General features: G+C 36.4%; 1 protein-coding gene across 2 annotated transcripts in view; it reads left to right on the plus strand.

Annotated features, from left to right (window-relative positions):
- Window positions 1-23,143, plus strand: part of GNAI1 (G protein subunit alpha i1) — a 31,625-nt gene extending 8,482 nt beyond the window's left edge. Inside the window, exons 2-9 of one of the 2 annotated variants that reach the window (XM_066318738.1) lie at window positions 10,601-10,643; window positions 10,721-10,862; window positions 15,215-15,372; window positions 16,865-16,993; window positions 20,008-20,137; window positions 21,316-21,469; window positions 22,333-22,547; window positions 22,649-23,143. In XM_066318738.1, the coding sequence (XP_066174835.1) occupies window positions 10,601-10,643; window positions 10,721-10,862; window positions 15,215-15,372; window positions 16,865-16,993; window positions 20,008-20,137; window positions 21,316-21,469; window positions 22,333-22,523 (947 nt within the window). In that variant the 3' untranslated portion in view covers window positions 22,524-22,547; window positions 22,649-23,143. Of the gene's footprint in view, window positions 1-10,600; window positions 10,644-10,720; window positions 10,863-15,214; window positions 15,373-16,864; window positions 16,994-20,007; window positions 20,138-21,315; window positions 21,470-22,332 lie in introns of both variants that reach the window. The other variant, XM_066318737.1, reaches the window with a different exon arrangement.
- Window positions 23,144-25,788: the final 2,645 nt, after the last annotated feature.

Below are 25,788 nucleotides of genomic sequence, written 5' to 3' on the forward strand. Positions count from 1 at the left end.
TTGATTTCATGTCTGCCAGTAATATTTTATACAGTGGTGGACTGAAAATAAGTTGCTAAATCTCATCTAAGTGTTGTCTGTAGTCTTGATTCATTAAATATTTCTTGAAGCATGTTGAAAGTGGATTTCTCATCTATATGCAGATCCTTAATAAATCTGGTAAACTCTTGGCAAACCTTTTATATACTTTCTAAAGCATATAAATGCTTAAGCATAAAGCTCTTAAATCCTTGACATGGATCCCTTCTAATATGCTTTAGAGCTGCAGTGTTAGGTAGCAAAAGCTGTCAGCTAATTCCTAGATGAGGGTCTATTTACATTATTTTCTCTATCTGCTCTTCTGGAGCATGGAAGCATTTGGGGCTAGGTCAGATCAGCCTTTGATTACATTCTTGTTTGAAGCCTGACAGGCTGCTCTTTATGTAGGTGTCCTTACTCCTTCCTTCTGGGATTATTGGGTGCAACTGTGTCTTGGAGGGAGTTGAAGTTTTTATGTACTTCAAAGCTGTCTCAGTTTAATATGAGACTGGTTAAATACAAATTCTGTTTAAACAACAACAAAACCCAAAAGAGCCATGTTTTGAAAGTACTGCTCACCTTACTTGAGGGTTGTTTCAAGTGCAAAATGCATGTGCATGTAGCAAAAAATAAGGCTGGCTATGCTCATGAATTTTCTTTCTTGCTTCAAATACAAATAGGAGTTATGAAAATGTTTGTATTTGAAAGCAATTGTTCACTGATATCTAGGATCTTTTTACGTTTTCATCTTTGTTACTTAAAGTCCGTACAAGTTCTGGTGGAGTGGAGACATTGAAGTGAATTTAGGTCAACTATCAATAAATATGCTTATTCTTATTTTTGTAGACTTTAGTCCTTGAGCTACAGGATGAAAAACACTTGTAAGTTAGATGTGGAGGAATACTGAAAATTTACATGAAATGAAGTTCATTGCTTTGTTTCTACAGTAATGGGACAGCTTTTAGTGTAATTGGTTTTTCTCTGGTATAAACTTTGACAATATCCATTTATCACATTTGCAACTAATGCCTTGGTGTTGTGTAACAAGCAGAGCTTTGAATAATATCAGTTGAGATTTTTGTGAGAGAACTTTTTCCTGCTTTGGCAGAAATGCACACACAGTTTTCTGCTCAGTTACATAGTTATATGAGGCAGTGGGTTCTGTCAAAATCCTAGATAAGAACAACAGTAGTGTTGTTCTGGATTGGAACCAGGGCCTGCAAGGAAAATATGTTGTTATTCCAAGTTGTTTTGTTGTATCCCTCTGCCAGAACAACCTCCATAAAGTATGCCTTTGTTGTAGAGGAGGATTTTTTATAAAGGATTTTTGATTGTGATTAATGATAGCCTGCTTAGTAAGTTTGCTCTGGTATCTCTGAACCTGCCATCTCTGCACACTGTATTTATAGCATGCTGCAACTGTAAAAGGCCATGAAGGCAAATCACACTATGGAGAGCAATGTCAAGGCACTCTGCATTTTTGGAAGGTTTATTAGATATGCATTTGGAAGTCTGGATGAGGCGTGCTGTACTCTGTTGGTGGAAATTGATGGTAACTCTCATGATAGACATTGTAAGAGTAAAGGACTTGGTTCTTTTTGTTGGAACAGTCTGCATTTATCTCCTAGATTGGGCTCATATACAATAACCACTGAAACTCATGTTCAAGAAGGTCTTTAATCATATTCTTTCATACCATGATTTTAAATTATGTAGTAATTGTTTCTGAGCATACTACTTTGTATGGAAGAAGAAAGCAATTTGACTTTTTTTAAGTAGCAAATTTAAATCTATTCTCAGTTTAGTAGAGGAGGTATTCATTTGCTATATCCAAGTTCCATTGAAAATACTAACAAGTGTTTGGACTTTGAATTTTGAAGAGATTCCCAAGTATTTTAGATGACAGTAGTGTGGATGCTGGCCTTTGATACATTTAAGTAGCCAGCTGCTAATCTTACCAAGCTAGTGTCAGTATCGACATCTTAGATAAACCTGAAGCCACGAATGTTTAGTTCCTGGTGCTGTGCCACAGAGCTGTTGGGCAGCCAGCGTATTTGCCAAGTGGTTTTCATGTCCAAAGGTGCATTAGTGCCTGGATTTAATTTCTGGCATAAGTGAGAGTTTATTTCCAAACCTTTGGTTCTTGTCATGGTCCTCCTGGGTTTGGCGCTTCACATGAAGGAATCCTCTGCCTTAATGGAAGGAAAAACTCCAGTGGCACTGTCCCTGTCTAAGGCTGTGATAATGGTGTTGTGTTTAAGAGCTCTCTTGTACATTCTGAGCAGAGATAACTTTTTAAAGTAGCTCCATTTCCAAGGTACCACATTTCCTTTTGAATGTTTCACAAAGTTTCTGAAATGTGACACTTGGCATTGTACTGGTGCTCTCCTTTAGAGTGAGATGACTCCCCAGTCCAGTTATGCTGTTAGTGATGCACATAATGATAAAAGGGTTCCTACTATGTAGCAGTAGCTACTACTTTAAAACAGCTGAGGAACATAGAAATGGTTTTGAAGGGCTAGGTAGAATTTGTATTCAAAAGCTGCATGTGTTTAATTTTGTGTGGTACATAAAATTGCACATAATTTCTGCTAAAGTATCTGCTTATCACATGATTGAATTCTAAGCAAAAAACTCTTCATAACACTTTTGTCATAAAAAGATATGAAGCACTAATTGAAGATTACAAGTAGCTCAAAACTCAATTCACGCTTACAAAGATGAAGATGTGAATAGAAGTTACCTTCAGGTTGGCAAAATGGAGTCTGCACTCTCTTTGTTTCACTAGAAGATTTATTTTTAGAGTTCATTGGGTTCCAGAGGTTATACTGAATATAATCCATATTTTTTGCTTGTTTCAATCCTAATTAACACTGTCTTTATCACTTGCTTATGTGTTTGCTCTAGTAACAGCCTAGGTATTTCAGAAACTCAGAGCAGTCTATTAGACATCTAGACCTGAATAAACATACAGGGTGCCACCATGAGTTTATACTTGACTGCTTCTCAAGGTGACATTTTATCTTAACAGTTTTCTTAAATGATGTTTTATACATAATAGATTGACTATTTTATTGTATGTGGTTGATTTCAAACATCTATTAAAAGCAATGTTGAAGACCTAGGAAATAAATAATTGTAATTAATTTTTTGTTTAGTTCGGGAATTTACAAAAGTGACAGAGGCGTATGGGTGTAAATGATGTGGCTTCTGTAGGACTAAGCATGCAGCTACTGAAACCTTAAAGGATCTGAGATGATTCTCATCTGAGTCAGTGCCATAATTTTAGAGTCTGTCACTTCTCTGGTTTGAATCAGTGACATAATCTGGGGTTCACACTATTACTACATGGTTAATATACTGAAATAGTTTCTGACAGATACTAACCATGTAGATTCTTAATTTGTTGGAAGATTCCTGGCACATTCGAATTCCAGTAGCTGTGGAAATTCCAAGACTGTTGCCACCTTAGAAGTGATGAGTACTATCTACCTTTTGTTGACTGTAGGAAAGCAGTTGGGAAGGGGAAAAGGGACATAAACTGCAGCTGCCCCAGAATAAGGAGAATACCAAGTGGTGGTAGATTATTGTTGTGTGACTTAAAAAGAGGGAGTGGACAAAATAAGAAAATTCAAGCAGACAGAGCAGTGTGGGTTTCAGAGAATGTTCATTTGGTCTTCAGTCTGTCCAGAGTGTGTTGTAGCAAAGTTTCCACTGTGGGTTTCCTGTACTAGCATTGATGCATTTTGAGTATCGTAATACTGATTAGCAGCTTGCATTCTAATTTTAATCTCATGTCTGCTAATGTGTCATGAGGTGATAAATTTAAGAGATTGTGCCTCTAAGCTACAAAGCCTGTGTTTTTGTGAGAGATTACTGATCCCATAGCAGAAAGAGTAGAAATCACTGGGTGTTTAGCTTGTGCTGTGATCAGTGGCAGCAGAGAAACAGACTCCATTCAGCCTGTGCCTTCTACTTTGGAATTCAAGTGTCTGACGGAATTGGATAGGAAAGTTTTGGAGATAGAACTTTATAGTACCTGAATCCAAAAATTTACATGTCCATGTATTTTATTTTAAATTTCACATGTGTCTTTATGCTTAGACCAGATTGATTTAAGTGTCCTATTCTACAGGCTTAAAAGCTGTCAAACATCTGTTGAAAGTTTTAAATTAATTACTCTTGTCCATACTTGAACTCTCTTCTGGCAGCATACAAGGCTGCTCTACTTTTCTGTGGGTTCTGTTCCTTAGTCTGACTTATTTGGTGTTATTTCAAAGTTGGCCCAATTTTTACTCTTTAGTTTTTATCTAATGCTTAAGTTATTTTAATTTAGTCTGCATTTTTTTTCCATTTTAGTATTGCAAGGAGTATATTTATTCTCTTAGAAATAGTTGTACTTGACAGATGATTTCATCCAAAGAGGGATACTGTGAACTTGAAGTTTGCCTTGCTTTTTACTTGGTATTTGATTGATTTCTTCAGTAATCAATTAGCTAATGTGTCACAAGTTAGAAATGTTACTATTAAGCTCTCAGCCCTTCCAAGCAGTGTTTTTGGTACTTGGGTGCATAAAACATTTGTACCAGAAATTTGTAGTTCTGGAATGCTTGCTATGTAGGCAGTGTGTGGGATAATAAATCATGAGACATTCTAAGTAGTTTAAAGTAACATTTTTGCTTACGTGTTAATTTTAATCAAGTTATTAAATGTTTCAGTTAATTTTAAACACAGATTTCCTCTACTTGGAAAGAATATTCAATCTAAGATGGTGTTTGCTACAATTTCATAGTAATGAGTCATAGGGTGATAAAATCATTTAGGTTGGAAAAGAACCGTAAGATTGAGTCCAACCCAGTCTTTTTAATTTTTTTTTTTTTCTGTAAATGGCCAAATCACAGCTTGGAGAATCAAATATTGCTTTAGCTGTTGCTTAAATTTATTTGAACTCTGCCTGTCTTACTTGGTTCCTTCAAGGGGAAGATTCATTGAGACTGTTCTGTTAAATGGTTTAAATGGTTTTTTGATTGTTTGGCTTTTTTAACATGAGGATGCTGTGATTTTTTTTTTTCCCTATGTTTCCAAAGCAGAGAGCTGGTTTTGAAGGAAGAATCATAATATGAGCTTAGCCCCTGTTGTTTAGCTGAGCATCAGCTTCACCATGCTGTGGGTGGTGCGGTAGGTTAGTCACAGCCTGGGTTTGTGTGCTGCTCTGAATCCAGGGAGTGTTGTCAGAATTCATGCTGCATCCAGGTAAATGGCTGCTTTGGACAGCACAGTACTGGCTGGGAAATAATGACACGTGAAGGGAGAGCCTGAGTGTTAAACTTGGATGTAGAAGACCCTTCACATTATAATGGAATCCATGCGGAAAATGTGACGTTTTGCTGTATAAGTTGGATGTGCTTTGCTCCCATTCTTTGGCAGTCTGCATAATGAAGCATAAGGATCTACCTGCTTTCTGGCAGGCAGGTGTAGGAAGAGTATTAGATTTAATTCAAGTTACATTCTTACTCAACTTTGTGGACAAAAGTTTTAAAATTCTTTACTTTAAATTTGATTTTTTTGTAGATTGTGTTGCCCATTTTTTGAGGAGCCCATGAAGGATATAAAATGTGCAAGGGGAAGAAAGGACTAATCTGTTATTATAACTTCCATTAATGTAATGACCTTACAGTTAACTTAGACTTCCATTTAAAAGTAGACAAAAAATGCCCACTACTCTTTTAAATGCAGAAATTGCATGCTGCTGTTCTTCTAGTTTAAGCAGAACTGTCATGTCTTTTTAATAATATTTTTGTTATAAATAAGTAGTAACAGAGCTAGTAAGACTGGTCGAATTGTTGGCAGTAGTGATCTGAGATCAGGTATATATATATATATATAAAATACATAAATAGCAAGCAATAAATAGCGTCATTTACTAGATGACTGAGGAATATACAATCAAGTCTGTCTAAATTTAGGTAGTGTTTGGTTGTGACAGTATAGCTAGCTCTGACATTTTATACACAGCTGTCACATGTAATATTTAACACTGCTTGCATCTTTCTAAAACTTTCTAAACTAGTTAGTTCTCATTTTGCTGTATGGGCAACTTATGCTGAGATAGAGGAGGAAATTTTATATATTTTATATAATTATATTTTATATAATTTTTTAGTATATCTGTCAGAAAACCTGGCAGAGTTCTGTATCCAGGAGTGCAAAACTACTGAATTTCCTTTCAATATGGGACAACGAATAAGGTGAAATTTTCACATCTACTTTGCAAAGATTATTAGGAATGCTGCGGTCATTTGTGTGCAGTTAAAGGAAAAACCCAAACCAAACACAATTATTTCTGTTTTCCATTAAATAACACAGGGGAATGCACCTTCCAGGAACTCACTGCTGATGTTAGGTACTCTGTAATAAATGACTTAATTATTCTTTTTGTTTATTATGGGTGTTTGTGGTTATGTTATTGAGGATGCTTTTATGATAACTGTAGGTATTTGGTAGATGTGAATTCTAACACCACAGAGAAATATGCATCTGTGACTCAAAAAATGGAGTACAAAGTGTATGACAAAAATAATTAAATTTTTGTACCATAAATAGCCCTGACACTGACATTCTTCTTTAGTCAAATATGATAAATTTTAAACAGAACATTTTATGGGGTTATGTAAATTAAATGCTGTAGTATTTTTCTTAATATCTCCAAAATTGCTGTTGAATGCAGGGAATATACTGTGTTCAAAATATTTGAACAAAAATATTAATCCAAAGCAAATTATAATAATTTCATTAATAAAGCTAATTGTTAGACTTCTGTCACTTATTTGTGCTTAAGTGCATAATCAGCTATTTTGAGATTGTTAATTTGCTTTATAAATGCTTCAGGTGTCTAAATAACAATTGACTTTTGGGCTGGTGTCTCTGATTTCTGTTTATCTCAATGTACTTCCGTGGCTGCTCAGATTCTTGAGAACTATTGCTGCTCTATAAAGAAACCTGCAGATTTATAAAAAGTCTTTTGCTTTGACATGAGCTAAAGATGGCATTAAGCATTGTAGATTGATGCTGACAGGCCTGCTCTATTCCTCTGAGCTCAGTGTCTCCTCTTGGTGCTGCATTCATTCTGTGGTGTTGGAGGAAGAGAAATGTAACCACATCAGTTCCAGTGCTGGGGAGGAAGTGGGACAACTTTTGACAGCCAGTCTTAACTGGCTGAGCCTGTCCTGATGCTCCGTATTTGGTTTATTAAGAGGAATATCCTAAAAGCATCACATTACAGTATTTAAGTATAGAAATACTTTGTTCTACAGAAATGAAATACTTGAGTAGGAGGAAACCTCCTGGAGGTTGTGTAGTTTAGCCCTTGGCTCAAGGCCATCAAAATAGGTAAGGTTGCTCAGAGCCTTGTCCAGGTGCATCTTGAAGGTCTCCAAGGCTGAGTTTCTCCTTCCTCTTTGTGCAATACAACCTCTTCCAGGGAATAGGTTCCTGCACCTCCTTCCCTTATATGTCTCTGAAATTGGCTGTGCTAGAGGTTCTTAATTGGCTCACATCTTGTTGTGTAGGTCTGACAAGTTTACTTCTGCTTTAAGCTGTCCTAGGTGGGTGTTACGGGAAGGACAGAAACTTACAAATACCCAACCTTCTCCCCATACCAATTTTTCTAGGATTAAAATGCCCAAGTTCCATGTAACTTTTCCTTGAATGTCGTTGCCCTCTAAACAACTAATGTGACCTTCAACTGGTTTTTGTCTATCTCATTTACTGGGTGCTGAGGGGGAGAATCGTACACAGGACTTGGATACAGCATAATGAATGCTGACTGCTGGGGAAGGACAGTGTCCTTTGACTTGTCTGCACTTTTGCCACTGCAGCAGTGGGAGCTGTTGGCCAGAGTCAACCCAAACACCCACACAGCTGTGTGATCACTCTCCTCTCCCTTGGCATAAGGGAAAAAATAGAAGGAAGGCAAGAAGACTCATAGATCAAGATAATGATGTTTTAATAGGGAAGGCCACAGCTTGCACCCACTAACAAGGCAGAAAGAAGAGTTGATTTCTTCCTTCTCACTGGGAGGCATGTGTTTGGCTGCTTCCTGGAAAGCAGGGCCTTGGCATGCATAATGGTTGTGTGGAAAGAATCACAGAATTGTTTAGTTTGAAAAAAGCGTATCATGTCATTGTCTCCAACAATTAACCCAGCACTGCCAAGCCCACTGCTAAACCATGTCCCCAGGTGCCAAATCTAGAGTTTATAGATACCTCTAGGTATGGTGATTTAACCACTTCCCTGGGCAGCCTGTTTTGATGCTTGACAGTGCTTTTGATGAAGACATTTTTCCTGATAGCCACTCTTAATCTCTCCTGGTGCAATCTGAGGCCATTTACTATTGTCCTGTTGCTTCTTACCTGTGAGAAGAGACTGGGCCCACCTGGCTAAAACCTCCTTTAAGGTAGTTGTAGGGAGTGTTGAGGTCTCTCCTGAGCCTGCTGTTCTCCAGGCTAAAAAACCACAGTTCCCTCAGCTGCTCCTTATATAAATTGTGTTCCAAGCCCTTCGCTGTAACCACAGTTCCAAAGGCTATAACAATAAAAGGTTCAGACAAACACTATCACAACAAATGACCACCCCTCTTCCTTCCCTGAGTTTTTACTGCTGAGCCTGGCCTCATGTTGTATGGAATATCCCTTTGGTTGACTTCAGTCAGCTGTCTCAGCTGTGTCCCTTCTCAAGGTGTTGTCCACACCCAGCCTACTCCCTAGGGATGGGGACATGGTGGAAAAGAGAAACTGCCTTGATGCTGTGCATGCATTTTTCAGCTGTAAGAGAGCCATCAGTTTTTCTTACTAGTGAGTGTTACCAGCACTGGTTTAGCTACAAGCCTGCAGTGCAGCAGTATAAGGGCTGCTGTGAGGAGAGTTAACTTTGTCCCAGACAGAGCCAGTACAGCAGCCTGGAATGTGATTGGCCTTCATCACCACAAGGCCCCGCTTCTGACACTTCAGTTTCTTGGCCCCCACAGTTTTTCTAACCCATTAGTCCCAAATCTGATGTGTTGGGTCTGTTATTCTGTGCCACTTGCAGGACTTCACAATTGTCTGTGTTCCCTGTCATGAGATTCCTCAGCTCAGTCCTTTAGCATTTGAGGACCCTCTGAATAGCACCTCTGTTCTCTAACACTGGCAACAACTTCCTGGCTTCCCTGGCTCATGTCAGCTGCAAACTTGATGTCAGGGCATTTTACCTTTCCTTTCAGATGCTTGGTGAAGATGCTAAACTGTATTAGCTTGGTATTGTCTCCTGGAGCCTGCCTAAATGCCTTCCCATTGGATTTTTGAACCACTGACATGAGCCTTTGTGTGTAGCTGTCTAGGCAGATTTTCAGACACCCCGAAGGTAGTACTTAGCTTTGCTTGGCGCAAGGGCTGCCATGGAAGGTGGCATTGGAAGCCTTATTAGAGTTGAAGTAAATTACATCTGTTAGTGCCTTTCCCCCCAAACCCACCTGTTTCCTCATGAAAATTTATTAAGTGCAGTTTGTATTTTGTAAACCTGTGTTGGCACTTCTCAATAACATTTATTTTGTCCAAGATGAGTTCGACTGTCATGCATCAGGTTCTTGCCCTTTCATTTGGAGATGAATAAATACAGCCTTTATCACTGCCTTTCTGTGGTCAGAGTTTTCTTTGGTTGTATTGGAATTGGACAATGGGTCATGTCTTTGCATTACAAATGCTTGTAGACTGTATGAAGATTATACCCATTTCTGTAAAGCTTTATTGAGAAAGGGGAAACAGGAATTCTGTTTCACAGAAATTTTACAGGAGAAACTGTGAGAGAATTCAGCACAAGTCACAGACAAACTGGGAATGTGCTGTCTGAAGGGATTAGACCGCAGCTGTAGGAGTTCCACGTATTTTTTAGAGTAAGAAGCAGACTAAAGATAGATTGTTGAGACAGCAAAAACTGCCTCTTTTTCCCTGCCTGTTGACAGAGATACTGTTTTTCTAAGCTTTGTGTTTTAATATAGCTTTTGTTCTGTTGTTGTTAAGCACTTAAAATGATATCAAGTTGACTGACAAACCTCATGTCATCTGTTCTAACCAAAAGTAGGCTGACTGTTGGTTTATTCATGCAAGGTTTAAAAGAGGGTTGCAAGGACTACAGCCCTGAAGAATTTTGAGGTGTTCATTTGCCACGTGGAAGACCATTAACACAGTGTAAGGATTGGATTTTGGTTAGATTTTGGTTTAAAAGGCAGTTAGAGGAATTAAGCTTTAGATCCCTTCGAAGTTGAGCAACTTATCATCTGTTCACATTAGAAACATCAGCAGACTGTGTAAAGGTTATGCTCGCTTCTGTAAAACAAAAAGATTTTTAGAACTGAGGTTTGTTCAAGTGGCTTGATTTTGCAATTTCCAGCTGAAGATGCATTTTTATATTAAAAATCCATTTGTAACATGTTCTTTTACCTGTTGAAGGTTTTTATATTTGTTAGATAAATGAAGTGCAGAATCAAAATTTATTTTCTTAGATTAGTAAAACCCTAATGTTGAATTTCCACACATTTATTTTTCAGGAGCTGGTGAATCGGGGAAAAGCACAATTGTCAAGCAAATGAAGTAAGTGTGGTGAAATACTGTGATAAAGGCATATTTTTTAATTTGAATAGAGAATTTATTTTTTTTTTCTTTCATAGGATTATCCATGAAGCTGGCTATTCAGAAGACGAATGTAAACAGTACAAAGCTGTTGTCTACAGTAACACCATTCAGTCCATTATTGCTATCATTAGAGCAATGGGGAGGTTGAAGATAGACTTTGGTGATCCAGTCAGGGCTGTGAGTATTGAAGTACACACACATACAGCTGAAATATCCATACTGTTTCCTTCAGAAATCTTTGTGAGATAGTGTTTGATAATTAAATGCCTTTGTTCTTTACGTGGCAAGGTGACCTGTGGAGCAGTCAGAACTGGGCTGATTCACAACAATTATTTGGTTTAGATACTATTTTCTGAATTCCATCTAAATTTGGAGAACTAAACATCTGAATCATAAGGAGTCCACAGTCATGTCTCTATTTGTATGGACTTGTGGGCTATTAGGTAGGTAATTTAAGTTAGACATCTTAAAAAATACAGCTTAAATAGGGAGGCATCTAGCTACTTCTGCACTGTACTGTCTGCACTTCTCTATTAGGTCATAGACACAGCAGTGCCTGAAACGTTGCCAGCCTCTGAGCTGGATCCTGTTTCATACTGATTTCTAGTGTTGAGCACTTTTTTCTGCTCCAAGAGACATGGGCATGGACCTGCTGCTGGGATCCCATTTTTTCATTATACTAATCCTGGGATTTTTCCCAAGCAATGAATCCTTTTCCTAAACTTTTCTGTACCTTTTTCATCTTACTTTGTCTAATGTCTCACATGCAAAGGTCTGATGAGTTTAGTTGCCATCCCACCTATTGGTATCTCCAGTCCTAATCCTGTGCTCTTACTTATGGTGACCCTGATTAAATCCACATCTGGTCAGGCGGGGAGATTTTTGGAATATCTCTGTAAAATGCTCAGTTTATGTGGTTTTGCTTGTCCTCTCATTCCAAGACTCTATACAGTCTGTGTTGCAGTGCTGAATTGATCTCCAGAGTTTTTATTGTGAGCAGCAGTAGTTAAGCTTAGTTCAGGATGTTTGCTTTTATCTCCTCCCCAGAGAAATCACTCACAGTGGGAAATGCCTGCCAGTACTGGTTTTGAAGCTGGAACTTGTCACATTGTGAGTGTCTCACAGGAAAGATGGAGGAAGGATTTTGTTCATGAACATGTTCATAAGTAAGGTATAAGAAACAGTATGCAGATTTCTTCTGCATACTGGCGGGTTTGAGGCAGTGTGATGTAATCAATCTGCCAGGCCTCCCTGTACTTGTACTTAGTATTCTTCATTCTTGACAGCCTTCAAGATCTTATTGGTTGTTTGAATAGCAGTTTATAAATGTTAGGCAGTATTCATTCAGTAACCTTGTGAAATGCAGTATGTGTGGTTGTCATAAGGAAGATGTTTACAAGATTATATATAGTGAGTCATGAAGCTGTATCTGAAGTCTAAATCTGATTGACAGCCAATTATAGCCATTATTTTATGTACATATGTTAATTCTACCTGATGTCTCTTCAGTTGTAAGCATACCTAGTAAAAGCTTCAATTTCATTGGTTATTCCTCTCTACATTTGGTCTCATGTTTCCTGTAGTGTGCCCTTAAGACCCAAGTTTTCCAGGGCACTGAGAGTATTTCACTGCTTGTTAGTTCAGTGTTTGTGCAGTCCTCTCTGGAGTCTGGCAGTTCATGTTGGAAAGAGGCAGATGGTAGACTTAGGTTACTAAATGTGTGGTAAGAGAAAACGGAGGAGGAGGAAATTTGGGTGTTAGCAGATAAAATGACTAACAAGAAGACTTTGAGGGCTATGTTATATATGATGTCAGTTTTAAGTCATCTGAGTTTCTCCACTTGAGAGAGCTGTATAAATGATGAGGCAAGCTTGTGTCAGGAACAATCTTAAAATAGCTGTCCATCCATTTGTACTTAGTCAGGTCTTGGTGGTCCAAATCCTTTTTTTTTTGTCAGATGAACATTACTATGGAACATTAGCACTAGATATTAGCAGTAGTATGTTTATGCCTCGATTATTTTCAATTTTGTTTTAATTTTGTCTTTTGCAGAAAAAATAACTCAAAATTGTAACTCCTGGTGTAAACTGTTATATTCAGATTATTTTTCTTGAATTTCTGGGGTGAATTTCTGAGGGTTTTACTAAATAGTGTAGAGGTTTTTCTGAGAATCACATAGTCTTATTTGTGTTGTAACACTAATGGTAGAGCAGTGAGTTGAACATTCTCTTTTTTCCAGTTATTGGCTCAAGGGAGCATAGATAACACTAGCAGGTCAGTTGTAAATCTGGTGTATCTTCTGTGCTACAGGACAGTTCAGGTAGAAACTTTTGAGAAGCATTCAGTGAATGTGCTTCAAAGGACTGTGGACCACTTTCTGAATGTGAGATTTGCACTAGTTGGAGTGATGGTTAAATTAGGTTTTTTATATGGCCTTATGTATGGAATCTGGTTAGAAAAGTGGCACCTGTAGAGGAAGCTGCCCTATTTCAGTATAACTAAGGGAAAGTATCTAGCATTGATTAATAATGAAAATAGGACTTGATCATTGCATACCGCCTCGCCTGTGGTGTCTGTGGTAGTTGCTATTTTTAGCAAAAACATTTTAATGTTTGGCCTTTTAAAAAGCTGAAATCAGTTCTCTTGTTCTAACTTACCTTTCCCCACTCCCCTATTTGTGAGCATGAAGAGATAAATGAAAGTCAGACCATCTTAGGTATAAAATGTCTTCGTCTTTTGTGACAAAACTTGTCAGTTTCTAAGCTGTTTCCATCACATGTCTTTAATATATTGTCTCTTCCCAAAGATCTGCTGCTTTTGTTAGTTGTAGGTCCTTGTATTTGTATCCACAAACAGTATTGAAGACTAGAACAGTCATTCAGGTTTCTTTTATGCAGCATAGTGATCAAATTAAAGCCCCTGAAATCTGACTATCCAACCCTTTGATCTTTAAAGCTCTGGATTTTGTATGTAATTATTAGTGCTTTCTGTTAAATTTTTATTATTGTCTATAGTTTGTCCTGTAAATGTATAGTAATCAGTATTTTTGTTTGATGATTATTCTTTTATATTTCAACCTATTCTAGCTTTTAAAAGACATTTTTAACTATACATTAATAACCTGTTCTTCATATGTATACCTACAAATGTATATATATATTTAAATCTCTTCAAGTTTGGCTGGAGTTCACTGAACTGCAAGCCTTTAGTTTTCAACCTCTGAAATTCAGTATTACGCGATCCATCTGTAAAAAATTTCCCTGTTAACTCACACAATCTTTGATTATTGAAGCCTACAGTGCAAAGGATCTTTAGAACAATCACTGCTTTCTGTGCTTATCCTGAAAATGTTTTTTTTTCCTCCACAACTTAGTGTTGGAACAGCAAAGTGACAGATTTCTCTACAGATTTGCATATGTGTCTTCACTTACTGTTTTGTGAGAATAACCTTATATGTTGCCTTTTTAAATCCTCCTCTTGAAATAGTTTCAGTTCCCAGCTGACATGTCTGAGTCTCCCTTTTCTCCTTCCTCCTTTCCAGATTCATTGTTCTCTTTCTGTTAATTGCTGGGCAAACAGTACATGCTGTGGGTAGTAGTACAAGCTGATTTTTCTGGCTGCTGTACATTTTGGCATTGGATCATGTTCTGCTAATAACCAAGGTGAAGCAGCTACCCACAGGAGAGTACTAATGGGTCTTCCCTATACCCATCTGCTGTCTTTCCTTCAGTGCCTTACAGGTCTAAATGTAATAGAAATACTTTGGAAAATAAAATACTACGTTTTGTTGCTCAGTCAAAATTGGATGTTGCTGGTCAACTGGCCAAATGCTGATAAAAGGGGAATGATGGATTTACATCCTGTCCTCCATTAGTCTCACTCTCAAAGCCAGTTACTATATATAGTTTTTAAATCTAGCATTTGTTCTTAAAAAATCTTGATGTTTGATATTGGATTACCAAGAAAACCTGGTCTCTGTAGAATAATTAAGGCAATGGATATTTGTAGCTGATTTATCTGGAAGGGTTTTTAGAAGTGTTTTTTGAATTACTGATTCATGATTTGGAAAGAAGTGATTATTTGTCACTGTCAAAGTCGTGTAATTAATTAAAATTAAGCAATTAATGTGTTTCCTTCAGTTATTCAATATACAGCTACCCTTCTGAAGGGTCTAGTCTGTATTTTTATCCAGTATGTGGTATTTTATGAGCAAATATGGTTAACTTTAGGTTTGAGCACGAAATTTACTATTCCTGTTTATAAAAGCTAACTCGAGTTACAAACAGATCAGAAGCTTTATCAGCTAATGATTAATTCGATTTGCTACTCTTTTTCTGTTGTTGAAAAATGTGGGAATTAATATCCAATGCAGAACGTTAAAATAAATAGTTTTCTTTTACCTTTTTTGGTTTGCTTACATTCACATTTACAGGTTTAGTAGTGCATTTGTTGTATCTAGTTCTTAGGTGATAATAGTTCTGTTGTGTTTCTCAATATTTCTCCCTTCACTCTGTGTTTACATCCTAAAGGATGATGCTCGTCAGCTCTTCGTGTTGGCTGGAGCAGCAGAGGAAGGATTTATGACTTCAGAGCTTGCAGGAGTTATCAAGAGACTGTGGAAAGACAGTGGGGTTCAAGCCTGTTTTAACAGATCTCGAGAATACCAGCTCAATGACTCTGCTGCCTAGTAAGTACAGTGTGACAGACAAGATTCTCTTCGCCTTCTAACTAGTAGCTAAAGCAGTATGAGGTGTCATCTTCTGACAAATTCTGCTCCTGTGTAGATGGAAACCACAGAAGTATCTGGACAAAGATAAATAGTGTCTGCTTGGATCAAAACGCTGCAGCAAAGCTTTGGGGTTGGAAAGGAAATGGTATAGCGTAATTATGAATTTGTCATATTCTGACAAAGTGTTTCACTTCCTTAAAGAAGACAAAATTAGGTGTCAGGTTCTTTAATAAGTTTTCAATTACAAAAGCATGACTAAAGTACCTTTTTAGTATCTGATTGTGTCCAAAAATGTGATGACATGATCTGTATCTGTAATACCAAGGATACTGCTTTCTTTTGTAATAGAGGTTTTTCCTGTTTCAATGTTACTGTGTTTTCATTGTTAATTAATGGTCTCTATTGGAAATGTGTTGAGCCAAGAAACAATTAGAATGTATCTTCTGTGCTAGGGCACTTCAGTGAGAAAATAAGATATTAAGAACTAGGAAGGCAAAAATAAGATGTTGTGACAGTAAGTAATGGTAAACAAAAGAATCGACTAAAGGAGATATAAGATGGCAAAGAGTGGTAATAGCAGTGATACTGCCTTGTAGTTCAGTTTTTTATGATTTTAAAGTATTTTGTAGTGCTTGAAGTTGTTTCTCAGTTATATAAACTTTTTCCATATGGAGCACTTCATTTGAAGATTCACATAGTCTCCTGTGGTAACCTCCTGTGTTCTGGTTTGTTGTTTTAGACAACTGTGACTCAAGTTTCACAAGAAAACTGTTCTTCTGGCCATATAAGTGTATCTGTAAAATTGTTAACTTCTGGTTACACACAAAATAGAACACATTGCCTTCCCTAGTTACTATGGGAAAAGTACAGGAGCTGTATAGTTTTTTGGAAACACTGGCCTTGGCCTACATTGCGAGGATTTTGGCAATGAAAGAATACTGATTGTAAAAAATATGTGCAATTAGGAATCTCAATAGAAAGTTAATCGTTATGTATTAGGTGTTTTCTTAGACACATTAAGTCTGGCCAAAACACTGAGTTACTCTTTTCATATCTGTTATCAAATAGAGTGATTTTGGGCTTTTTTATGGTTCAAAGTAACCTGCAGTTCAATAGGTTGCAAAGACAAAGATATTCTGATTTGTGCCAATAACACTGATATTTATGGAACCATGTTTGCACTTCGAAATTTCTAAAGAAGAATTCTTCATAGTGGAATAAATTGCATAAGTTTTCTTTCAGCTAGGATGAAATACCATTGTGTCTCATAAGCTTATTTCGAAAAAACTTGGAAATTTGACTAGAATACTGTGTCTTGTGTCTAAGAGAAAACTATTTTATAGAATTCAAGCACAGTGTAATGAATCTATTTAGAGCTTTTATGATTCTTTGTAATTCTTTTGTTGCTGTTTTGTGAATAACTGAGAGCAGTGTTTATTTTTACCTTTAGTTACTTGAATGACTTGGACAGGATAGCACAAACCAGCTACATTCCAACTCAACAGGATGTTCTCAGGACTAGAGTGAAAACTACAGGAATAGTGGAAACTCACTTCACTTTCAAAGATCTTCATTTTAAGTATGTAAATCACGCTGCATGATTATCTGTCCATCAAAGTTCATGTAAAATTATGGAATATAGCATTCAGTAGTGTAATTTAACAGATTTGTATAACCACAAGTTTATTTCCCCCCACTGTTTATGGGAGGAAAAAAAAGAAAAAAAATTCTTGTGCTTGACTCAATTTTCTGAAGGCACATGAGAGTTGTTGGAGCGCCAATAAATGTTTTTGTTATATTGGAAATGTTTTGTAAAGATCCTTTTGATATAAATTAAATCTCAAAACATACTGCATTTTCTGCCATGTTAAGTAGCTATTCTATTGGATTCTTGTTTTGAATTCTGTTGGAGAACTGGAAGCTTACAAGAGTTTGCTGGTGTTGTATGAAAGAGTAAATCCATTTTTCCAAACAGCTGAATTTAAATATGTCCTGTACTTTAAGGCAGTATTTTAGAGATGAAAGAATGTAACTTACATTTTCTGTGGTGCAAGATTTAGAAAGTACTGATAATATTCTGAGCATTTTATGTCTAAAGATGTAGAATCATAGAATGGTTTGGGTTGGAAGGGATGTTAAAGGTCATCTAGTTCCAACCCCACTGCTGTAGACAGGGACACCCTCCACTGGACAGTTTGCTCAAAGTCCCAGCCTAGCACTGAACACTTCCAGGAATGGGACATCCATAACTCCCTGGACAAATTGTTCCAGTGCCTCACCACTCTCATAGTAAAGGATGTTTTCCTAAAACCTTATCTGAAATTAAACTCTCTTTCACTTTGAACTCCTTCCCCCTTGTCCTGTCACAGTGTGCTCTTGTAAAAAGTTCGCCCTGACACACGTGAAGCATTCAAGGTGAAAACACAAGATAATATTAACCATCAGTGTACTCTGCCTCCTACTGATGAGGAAGAATGAGGAGAAAACTCAGTAAAACACACATTAAATATGAATTTAGATTCTGCAGAAATTGTTCAGCATGTTTGTATGATATATTAGCTTAGTATCTTTTTATCTGGGAAATACTTTTCTCATAGAAATGCATGGGAAATACTGAAATTGGATACTTTGGAAAAATTAGTACTGTGGAAATCTGTTTTGTTTCCTAGTTTCAGGGTTTAAGAATACAAAATTTGTATTTAATCCACAAGAGAATAGCTGATAAATGGTAATGAATCTCTTGCAAACGTAAACAGAGTAGTCCTTGGCCAAGCCTGAAGAGAGGACTTCAGTATTTTCAGGAGCTCATCATATTTTCATTTACTTTCCAGTGTTTCTTGTTCCCTACTGTAGATGGGTCCAGTCTGTACAGATTATTGGGACTGTTACGAGGAGAGGTTACACTTCTGTAAAATGTGTCTTTGAGCCAGGCCTGTGGAGTTATTTATCTGAATGTTGTACATTCAAACACCTGTACCTGTGCCTTAGGCAATAGGCTTAATGAGTTACTGGGGGGGCTTGAAGTACACTCTTACATAACCTTGAAAAGAACTTTTAAGATCCAAGCACATGAAAGGCTCAATAATACTAAGACAAGGTACACAAGTGTGACTAGCTGCACAGGATCAATTCCTTTCATTATCTTTGCTTTCCTGTTCTTCTGTCTGTCTTTGGATTCCTTTGGGTTGAGCCTCAATTCAGTTGCTTCTCTGTAAAGCAATTAGCATAGCTCTGATTATTGTTTCAATCCAAAATGCAAATAGCAAGTCATCTTCATCCTGTTTCTATAGACTAGTCCAAAAGTTGAGTCTGATTATTTACTACTTTTGTGTTCAAAGAGCACTTTTTTTGTTGAAATGTTAATTCTTATGGAAAATCAGTTCTCAGTTTAAGGCATAGCATTAGTTAAGCATTAATTTAAGAGATTAATTAAGATATACAGGTACAAAGTATATTTTATGGATGTAGCCATTGCTAATTATTTGAGAACTAAGTAGAAGTAGTCAGTAGCTGGCTCACATTTATATAGGCTGGTATCCAAAGACTTCCCTTCCAAGATTTTTCTGAAGGTAGGGAGCACCTCTAAGGAATCCTTTTTTCAGCAGGAATAATCTTTCAAGTGGTTTTAAAATGCATTATCCCAATGTAGAACATAAAAAGGGCAGTGAGCACTGTCACTTCTGCAGTATTTTACCCAAGCAGAAGACCTTGTTAGATGTTACATTGTTTCTGACAGTTTTCCATGAGTAAGCAAAGGGTCTTTCTTTTTCTTCTAATTTGTTTCCTTCTCTACCTATTTTTACTGTGTTTTTTTTTTCTTTTTTCAAATTAAAACCTAGCAACTTGGAACACTTGAAGATATCTAAAAATAACAACTGTAATTGAATCCCTTCAAGTGCAATTTGCAGTGTTTCTGTAGTACACTAACATTAAATCAGTAGGGTTTTTACCTGCCCTATACTTGCAATCTTAAAACTCCTAGAAAACAGGAGAGGGAGATAATAAAAACAGAAGTCAACTTTGGTAAGTGTGTCATATGTGAGACTTAATCGCATTTCAAAAAATGCGTTTATTGGAGGAAAAATGAGGGTTCTTTTTACTACATAATGCTTACTTTCTCTTCTAAGATAATCTCTTAAAAATATCCCATTTAAACATGGCCAGTTGAAGAATAGATTTAAGTTGTAATTTGACTTAGAAGAGAGGGAAGCTAAAACTCACCAGGACTGACAGTCCACATTGTTGATCAGTATCTTTTATTATGGTAGACTTCTTAGTAAAGCTGACTGTATGTTTTTGTTTTATACAATAAACTTTGTTAATGAAATATAATATTGTAAATAGTTAAATTTTTTTAATCTTTCATTTCATACTTTCTCATGTTCTCTAAAATGTATAGGAGGACTTTTAAGGCTTTATTAAAATTGAGGTGTATATTGAGAAAAATAGCAATTAACGATACAGGGATTTTGCCTTCTTTTTAAGATGTTGTTCTCAGACTTACATGGCTGATAATTCCAGATTTTGTTGATTAATATTCAGGAAGCTAAAAATTCCAAAGTTTATTTACTGCTTTTTATTTCTGTTTTGCAGAATGTTTGATGTTGGAGGCCAAAGATCAGAGCGAAAGAAGTGGATTCATTGTTTTGAGGGTGTTACAGCAATTATTTTTTGTGTGGCACTAAGTGATTATGACTTGGTCTTGGCCGAAGATGAGGAAATGGCAAGTACTGTAATTTTGGAGAAGGGAATATTTGTTGGACAGAAGCTAAGCTTGGATGGAAAGCTGTAAATGGGTCTTTTGAAGTATTACTGCTTTATAAGATGTATGGGGCTTGTGCAAAAGGTCTCAGTGAAATGGTGATAGAATTCATGCTTTTGGGTTCCAGAGTATTTCCTCATATTCTCAGAAGGAATACTAATAGCTACACTTCTCATGTTTAAAGGAAGCATAAATTAATGAGGATACATTGTCAGTAATACACATTTTAGTCTCTTTATGGATGCTAGAAGTACATAGTAAGAAATTTTTTTACTGGCCTGTATCTGCTTTACCACATTTTGTTTTCCTTTCCTTCCTCAGTCTTCCATTTTTGTTTCTTTATAACTGTGTTTCTCCAATCTCTTGTCATAGTTGCAGAACTGTTTCTCTTCCTTTTCCTTTCCACCACCCTAAGCTCCTTTCTCCTCTTTCAAGAGTTTACTCCTTCTGTGTCACTGTGTATTTTACTGTCTTGGGTGATCTGAAGTGATGCTTTCCTCTCTCTGTATGTGAATCATTAACAGACTCTTGTGCTCTTCTTTGTGTTCTGCAACTTTCTATAAAATATAATTTGGGGAGGAAAGAGAAATAAGAAAACCTTTCAAGTCAAATATAGTCAAAGAAGGTCATAGCTAGCATCCTGCTACTTAAATGACTGGAACTTGGCCAAAGTACTTACATGTTGGATAATTTTTCTACAGAGTAAAATATTATGGTAAGAGTTAAAACACCTGCTTACTTGATTCTTTAGCTTTGTAGAACTTTTTTCCTTATTCTTGGAATATCTGCTAGGTGCAGAATTTATTTTCAATTTCCAGAAGGTCTAATCAGTGTTAAGACAAATTCAGGTAACTCAGCAATTCTTGTAGAATATCTGTACTGCAAAATGTCAAAACACACAAAAAAATTCTGAAATATTCATAACTTAAACCTGGAAATGAGAAAAAGTAGTTGCTTAAACCCTGCTCATGGAAGTGATCTTTGTGGTAGTCTTGGCCTCTCTGTATTTGTCTGCAGTAAAATGTGATTTTGTTTTGTAACTGGTTCATTTGTAAGTAATCAGAAATGTGTATCCTTATTTTACTGCTTAAGTCTGATAAAATAGAAAATGATGGCCTTTTTTTTTTTTTTCATTACAGAATCGGATGCATGAGAGCATGAAATTGTTTGACAGTATCTGCAACAATAAATGGTTCACAGACACTTCTATTATTCTATTCCTGAACAAGAAAGATCTTTTTGAAGAAAAAATTAAAAGAAGTCCTCTCACTATTTGCTACCCTGAATATTCAGGTATTTGAGGGATGCAGGTGTCAATGGGGTTTTTTGTTGTTAAAATACCTGATTTTTGATGCACAGATCATGAGGAGTTGTATAACTAGGCATCTAAAATATTTATATGACCTGAAATTTAAGATGGGGGTTGTTTTGATGGATCACAAATAAAACAGTTCTTAAATCTTTTTAACCGGATGAAGTAATGCTGATAGCATTTGAATGTTACTGCTGCAACTGTTCAGACTAATTTATTTTGGCCGTTCTTATTTTTGATGTTCTCCTAGTTTTGTACTTTGATATAAATAGGAATTCTTGAGATACATGAGAGATTTTTGAACAGGAGTGTACATACATTTTGACATTGTGGCTTACTCAGGAAATACACAGCAAAAGAGCACAAATTCATTTAACAAGCCTTAGCATTTTTATGTATCTTTCTCGGGGTAACTTCAGAGAGAAAATAGCATGTTGGACGTAAAAAAGCTTGGGAGAAATGTGTTTGCCAGTGTCTTTAACTGAGTGTGGGAAAATCCCAGACCTTTTAAAAACAGAAAAAGTGAAAGCAAGTAACTTAAATGAAGGAAACAAAATATCCTAGACTAGGAAAGTGATGGGTCATTAATGACTTGTTCTTCTGGCACTGAAGTAAATGGAAAGACTATTTCTGAACCTGGAACCAAATTGAGTGCTAAGATTTTACTATTACAGATGCATCCAAAAGGTCTCCTTCCAAGGTTTTTTTAATGGTATCTTAAAGCAATGGCTCTGGAACTTCTCTTTACTTTTAGGTTTCCAAAGAGCCCCTTCCTTCAGTGACAGTGTGCGTCTTGTTCTTCCTCTGTTGGAAAACTGCTTACTGAGCAATTTTCTTCTTCTAGGGTCAAACACTTATGAAGAAGCAGCTGCTTACATTCAGTGTCAGTTTGAAGATCTGAACAAGAGAAAAGACACAAAGGAAATCTACACTCACTTCACGTGTGCCACAGACACAAAAAATGTGCAGTTTGTTTTTGATGCTGTAACTGATGTCATTATTAAAAATAACCTTAAAGACTGTGGCCTCTTCTGAGAACAGATACAAAGTTGTTAAATGGTAAATTACATCCCTGAAAACAGGACTTAAACGTTTGGAATATGCCCACGCTGTGTAAAACCTGCCTAGATATACTTAATTCTTTTCTATTTTATTTTTAGGTTTGGAGATCCACTTCGCACAATTCTAATTGATTCTTTTCAAGGTGAAAGAAGTACAAAATGCATTGTGCTCAATGATAGATCAGTACTGTACTTGCCTGTTTTAACAGCTTTATTTATGTTTGTCTTGTAAATTTAAGTAATTAGTTAACACTGAGATGTCAATTAATTGTATGTAAACTTACAGTTGTAGTAATGTATTTGTATAAACGTTGAACGGAATATTTTAGTAACTTGATGTCCTCTAAAACATTCCTCTAAAATTTCCATGTTTTATGAAGATACTCTTAGAGGAGACAGATACTTTTTGCCTTTGGATTATTTAAACATCTTGTAAAATTAAATTTTCTTTTCATCTTAAGGGTGCATGCTGCCTTATTCTTTACTTTTGTTGGTAATACTGTATATGGCATTAGCTTTTTTGATATTTAAACAGCCTCATACACCTTCTCAAACTTAAAGAAACATAACCAATAAACTCGTTTTTTGCCTTAAGTTTTGAAAAAAATCTTTTTATAAATTTAGGATAAATGGAAAGACTATTTTAAAATTTAAATGAAATCCACAGTTTATGAAATCCTGGCTTGCAGTCTTTGCAGTGGAAATGTGGCAACACTGGGAAATTGATGTTTAAGGGTCAGCTATCACTGAAGCTGATGGAAATGCAAAAAGGAAGTTGTTAAAACTATTCTTACCAATAATAAAAAAAATTATGCTGTGGTCTTTACTTAGTGGAGTGAATGGAAAAATTACTTTTGGGGTGTTTTAAATAGACAGCAAAGGCTGGACTTCAGAGTAATGTTTTTTTCTGCTTACTTAAAACATAAATTCATGTTTTCCTTAAACTTTTTGATATTTTCTGGTAATAAAACTAGTTTGATAACTTAATACCCATAGAAGTACTGGGTTCTCCCACAAGATAAGGGGGCTTCAGAGATTAAAGCATATTCCTGTTGCATACAGCAAGAATCTTCAGTGTTTGGGGTAGGGTGTTTTAGTGACTTAGAAGTGCTGATTCTTTGATTTCCTCTTTAATTATAGCCTCGGAGTTTCTTATAAGTTAAAGATGATTTTCTTCTGGTTATGCTTTCATTATGTGATTTGCTGTCTTAGGTACCTATCATCCATTGCCTTAGGGATAGTGCCAAACCTGATTTTTTTAATACAGATTTTAAAAGGAATAAGCTTCTAACTGTAAATAAGTTGATGGTTGTCTTAAATGTATGTTGTCATCTAGAAAACACAAACGTACCAAACCTGGAGATACAATTTTCTATAACTGTTAAAATATTTCAGGCAGCTACAGTACACCGTAAGTTCTTTGAGAAGTAAATAAGTCTTGGAGCCTGTGGCTATTTTTCTATATTATCTTAGCATTTATGTTCTTAGAAATGTTCAAAATATTGAAGTCATTGTTCTGTTGTTTAATTTTTTGATTGTGTATGTGTTTAAGTTAGGCCTCTGCTTGAGTAAAAGTCACCTGCCCTTCTCATTCTTTAATGCTTTGTTAGGTACAGAATTGCAAAATGCATTTTAATTGAAAGATTAGAAAGGAGATAAGTTATTGCTGGAGGTTGTTAAATATGTTGATACATTATGAGCTCTTTCAGCAGTTATGGTAAGCAATCTGTATATCCTGGGCTGCTTTTAATTGTGCTTTACGGTTCTGGTTATGATTTTAAATCTCACTGAACTACTTTGTGGAATTGTATTTACACCTACGTTCCAGCTGGTTTTTGTACTTAATGTAAAACAAAAATTGGGATTAATCAAATTAAATAAATCTAAATTTTGTGCCTTGCTTGAAAGAAATGTTTTTCATTAAAAGTGCTGATGGAAATCTTTTTGCATCCATTCTGTGGAGGAAACTAGGAATGAAAATGAGAAGATAGGAAGTCAGGAGTAAATGTAAAAACTTTGTGCTAGAAGCGTTAATATTTTTATTAATTAATTAATACTTTTCTTAACACCTTCAGTTGGAGAATTTTTGGAATTTTGTAGCTAGTGGTTTATGAAGTCTGCATATATTAACACAGAAACAAAACTGAAGTAATTTGGCTTGCTAGTCCACAGATAATGTTGGGTTTTGTGACCTGGTGCATGTCCGGAAGGCGTGTTTCCTTGTAGAGGTGCTATGCTGGTAGATCCAGCTTTGTCCAGAAATAAAGTTGTCAGCCTAGGCCAATTCTCTAGCTACAAAAAAAACACCGCAAGAGGAATTGCATGTAGTTGTGGTGGGAGCCACACACTTAGTTTTCACTGCAGCTGTAATAAGGCTCCACATCTCTGTTCCATCAGGAGCTTCTCTGTCAGAGCACTGCAGAAAATGGAGGAAATGCTGCAGGTACACCACTGTCTAAGGGTGTCTGTCTTAGCCCTCAGCAGCCTAAGCTCTGCTGTCTTCTAGTTCCCCATTCCTCTGATTTCTTCATGCACAGTGTGCAGGCAAACTGCTTTCTCTAGCCTGTCACAAAGAAGCTCCCTGTATTACCTATGAAATTGCTTCAGGCTATTGTAAATGTAGTAAATGTAAGCAACCAGACCTTTGAGGAGACTTCTCCAGGCCTGTGGTCTTGTGCATATTTTTTGGTTGAAGTCTCTCAGTAAAATGCAGCTGTCATTAGGCATGTAGTTGTTTTTGAGGGGCTTAACACTGTGAAAAGGTGCTTTGGAAAATTTGCTATTTGGCTTCATTATCCCGTGGAATCTGGAGGTAATTTGGTGTTAAATGTAGTAACCTTCCATTAACTAAAACAAGGTCCAGGATCACAGCATAGGAACAGTGTAGATATGCCGGATTGCTGTTTCTGGTTCCATGCAGGCAATTAGCAGCTTCATGATTTAAAATCTACATAAAACCTTAGGGAGCAAAAAAGATCCATCTGCAGCATGCTGAACAGCATGGTGGCTGGTGTGCATTCAGAATTGGGGAAAATTAAAGGATAATTGTCTGTTTCAAATCAAGCAAAAAGGAAACCCTGCCAAGATGCTGGCTATCCTACTGTGTGAGTGTGTCTTAAAGTTGTTACACTTCATATTAGTAACTAAGATCCTGTGGGTCAAAGAGTAATGCTAGGGTTGTAAGCTTCAAAGCCTTAGCTATATTAAATTTTTCAAAAAGTGTAGAAGGTGCAACAGGA

The sequence above is a fragment of the Sylvia atricapilla genome, chromosome 5 (genome assembly GCF_009819655.1).
Source record: "Sylvia atricapilla isolate bSylAtr1 chromosome 5, bSylAtr1.pri, whole genome shotgun sequence".
Classification (NCBI taxonomy): Eukaryota; Metazoa; Chordata; class Aves; order Passeriformes; family Sylviidae; genus Sylvia; species Sylvia atricapilla.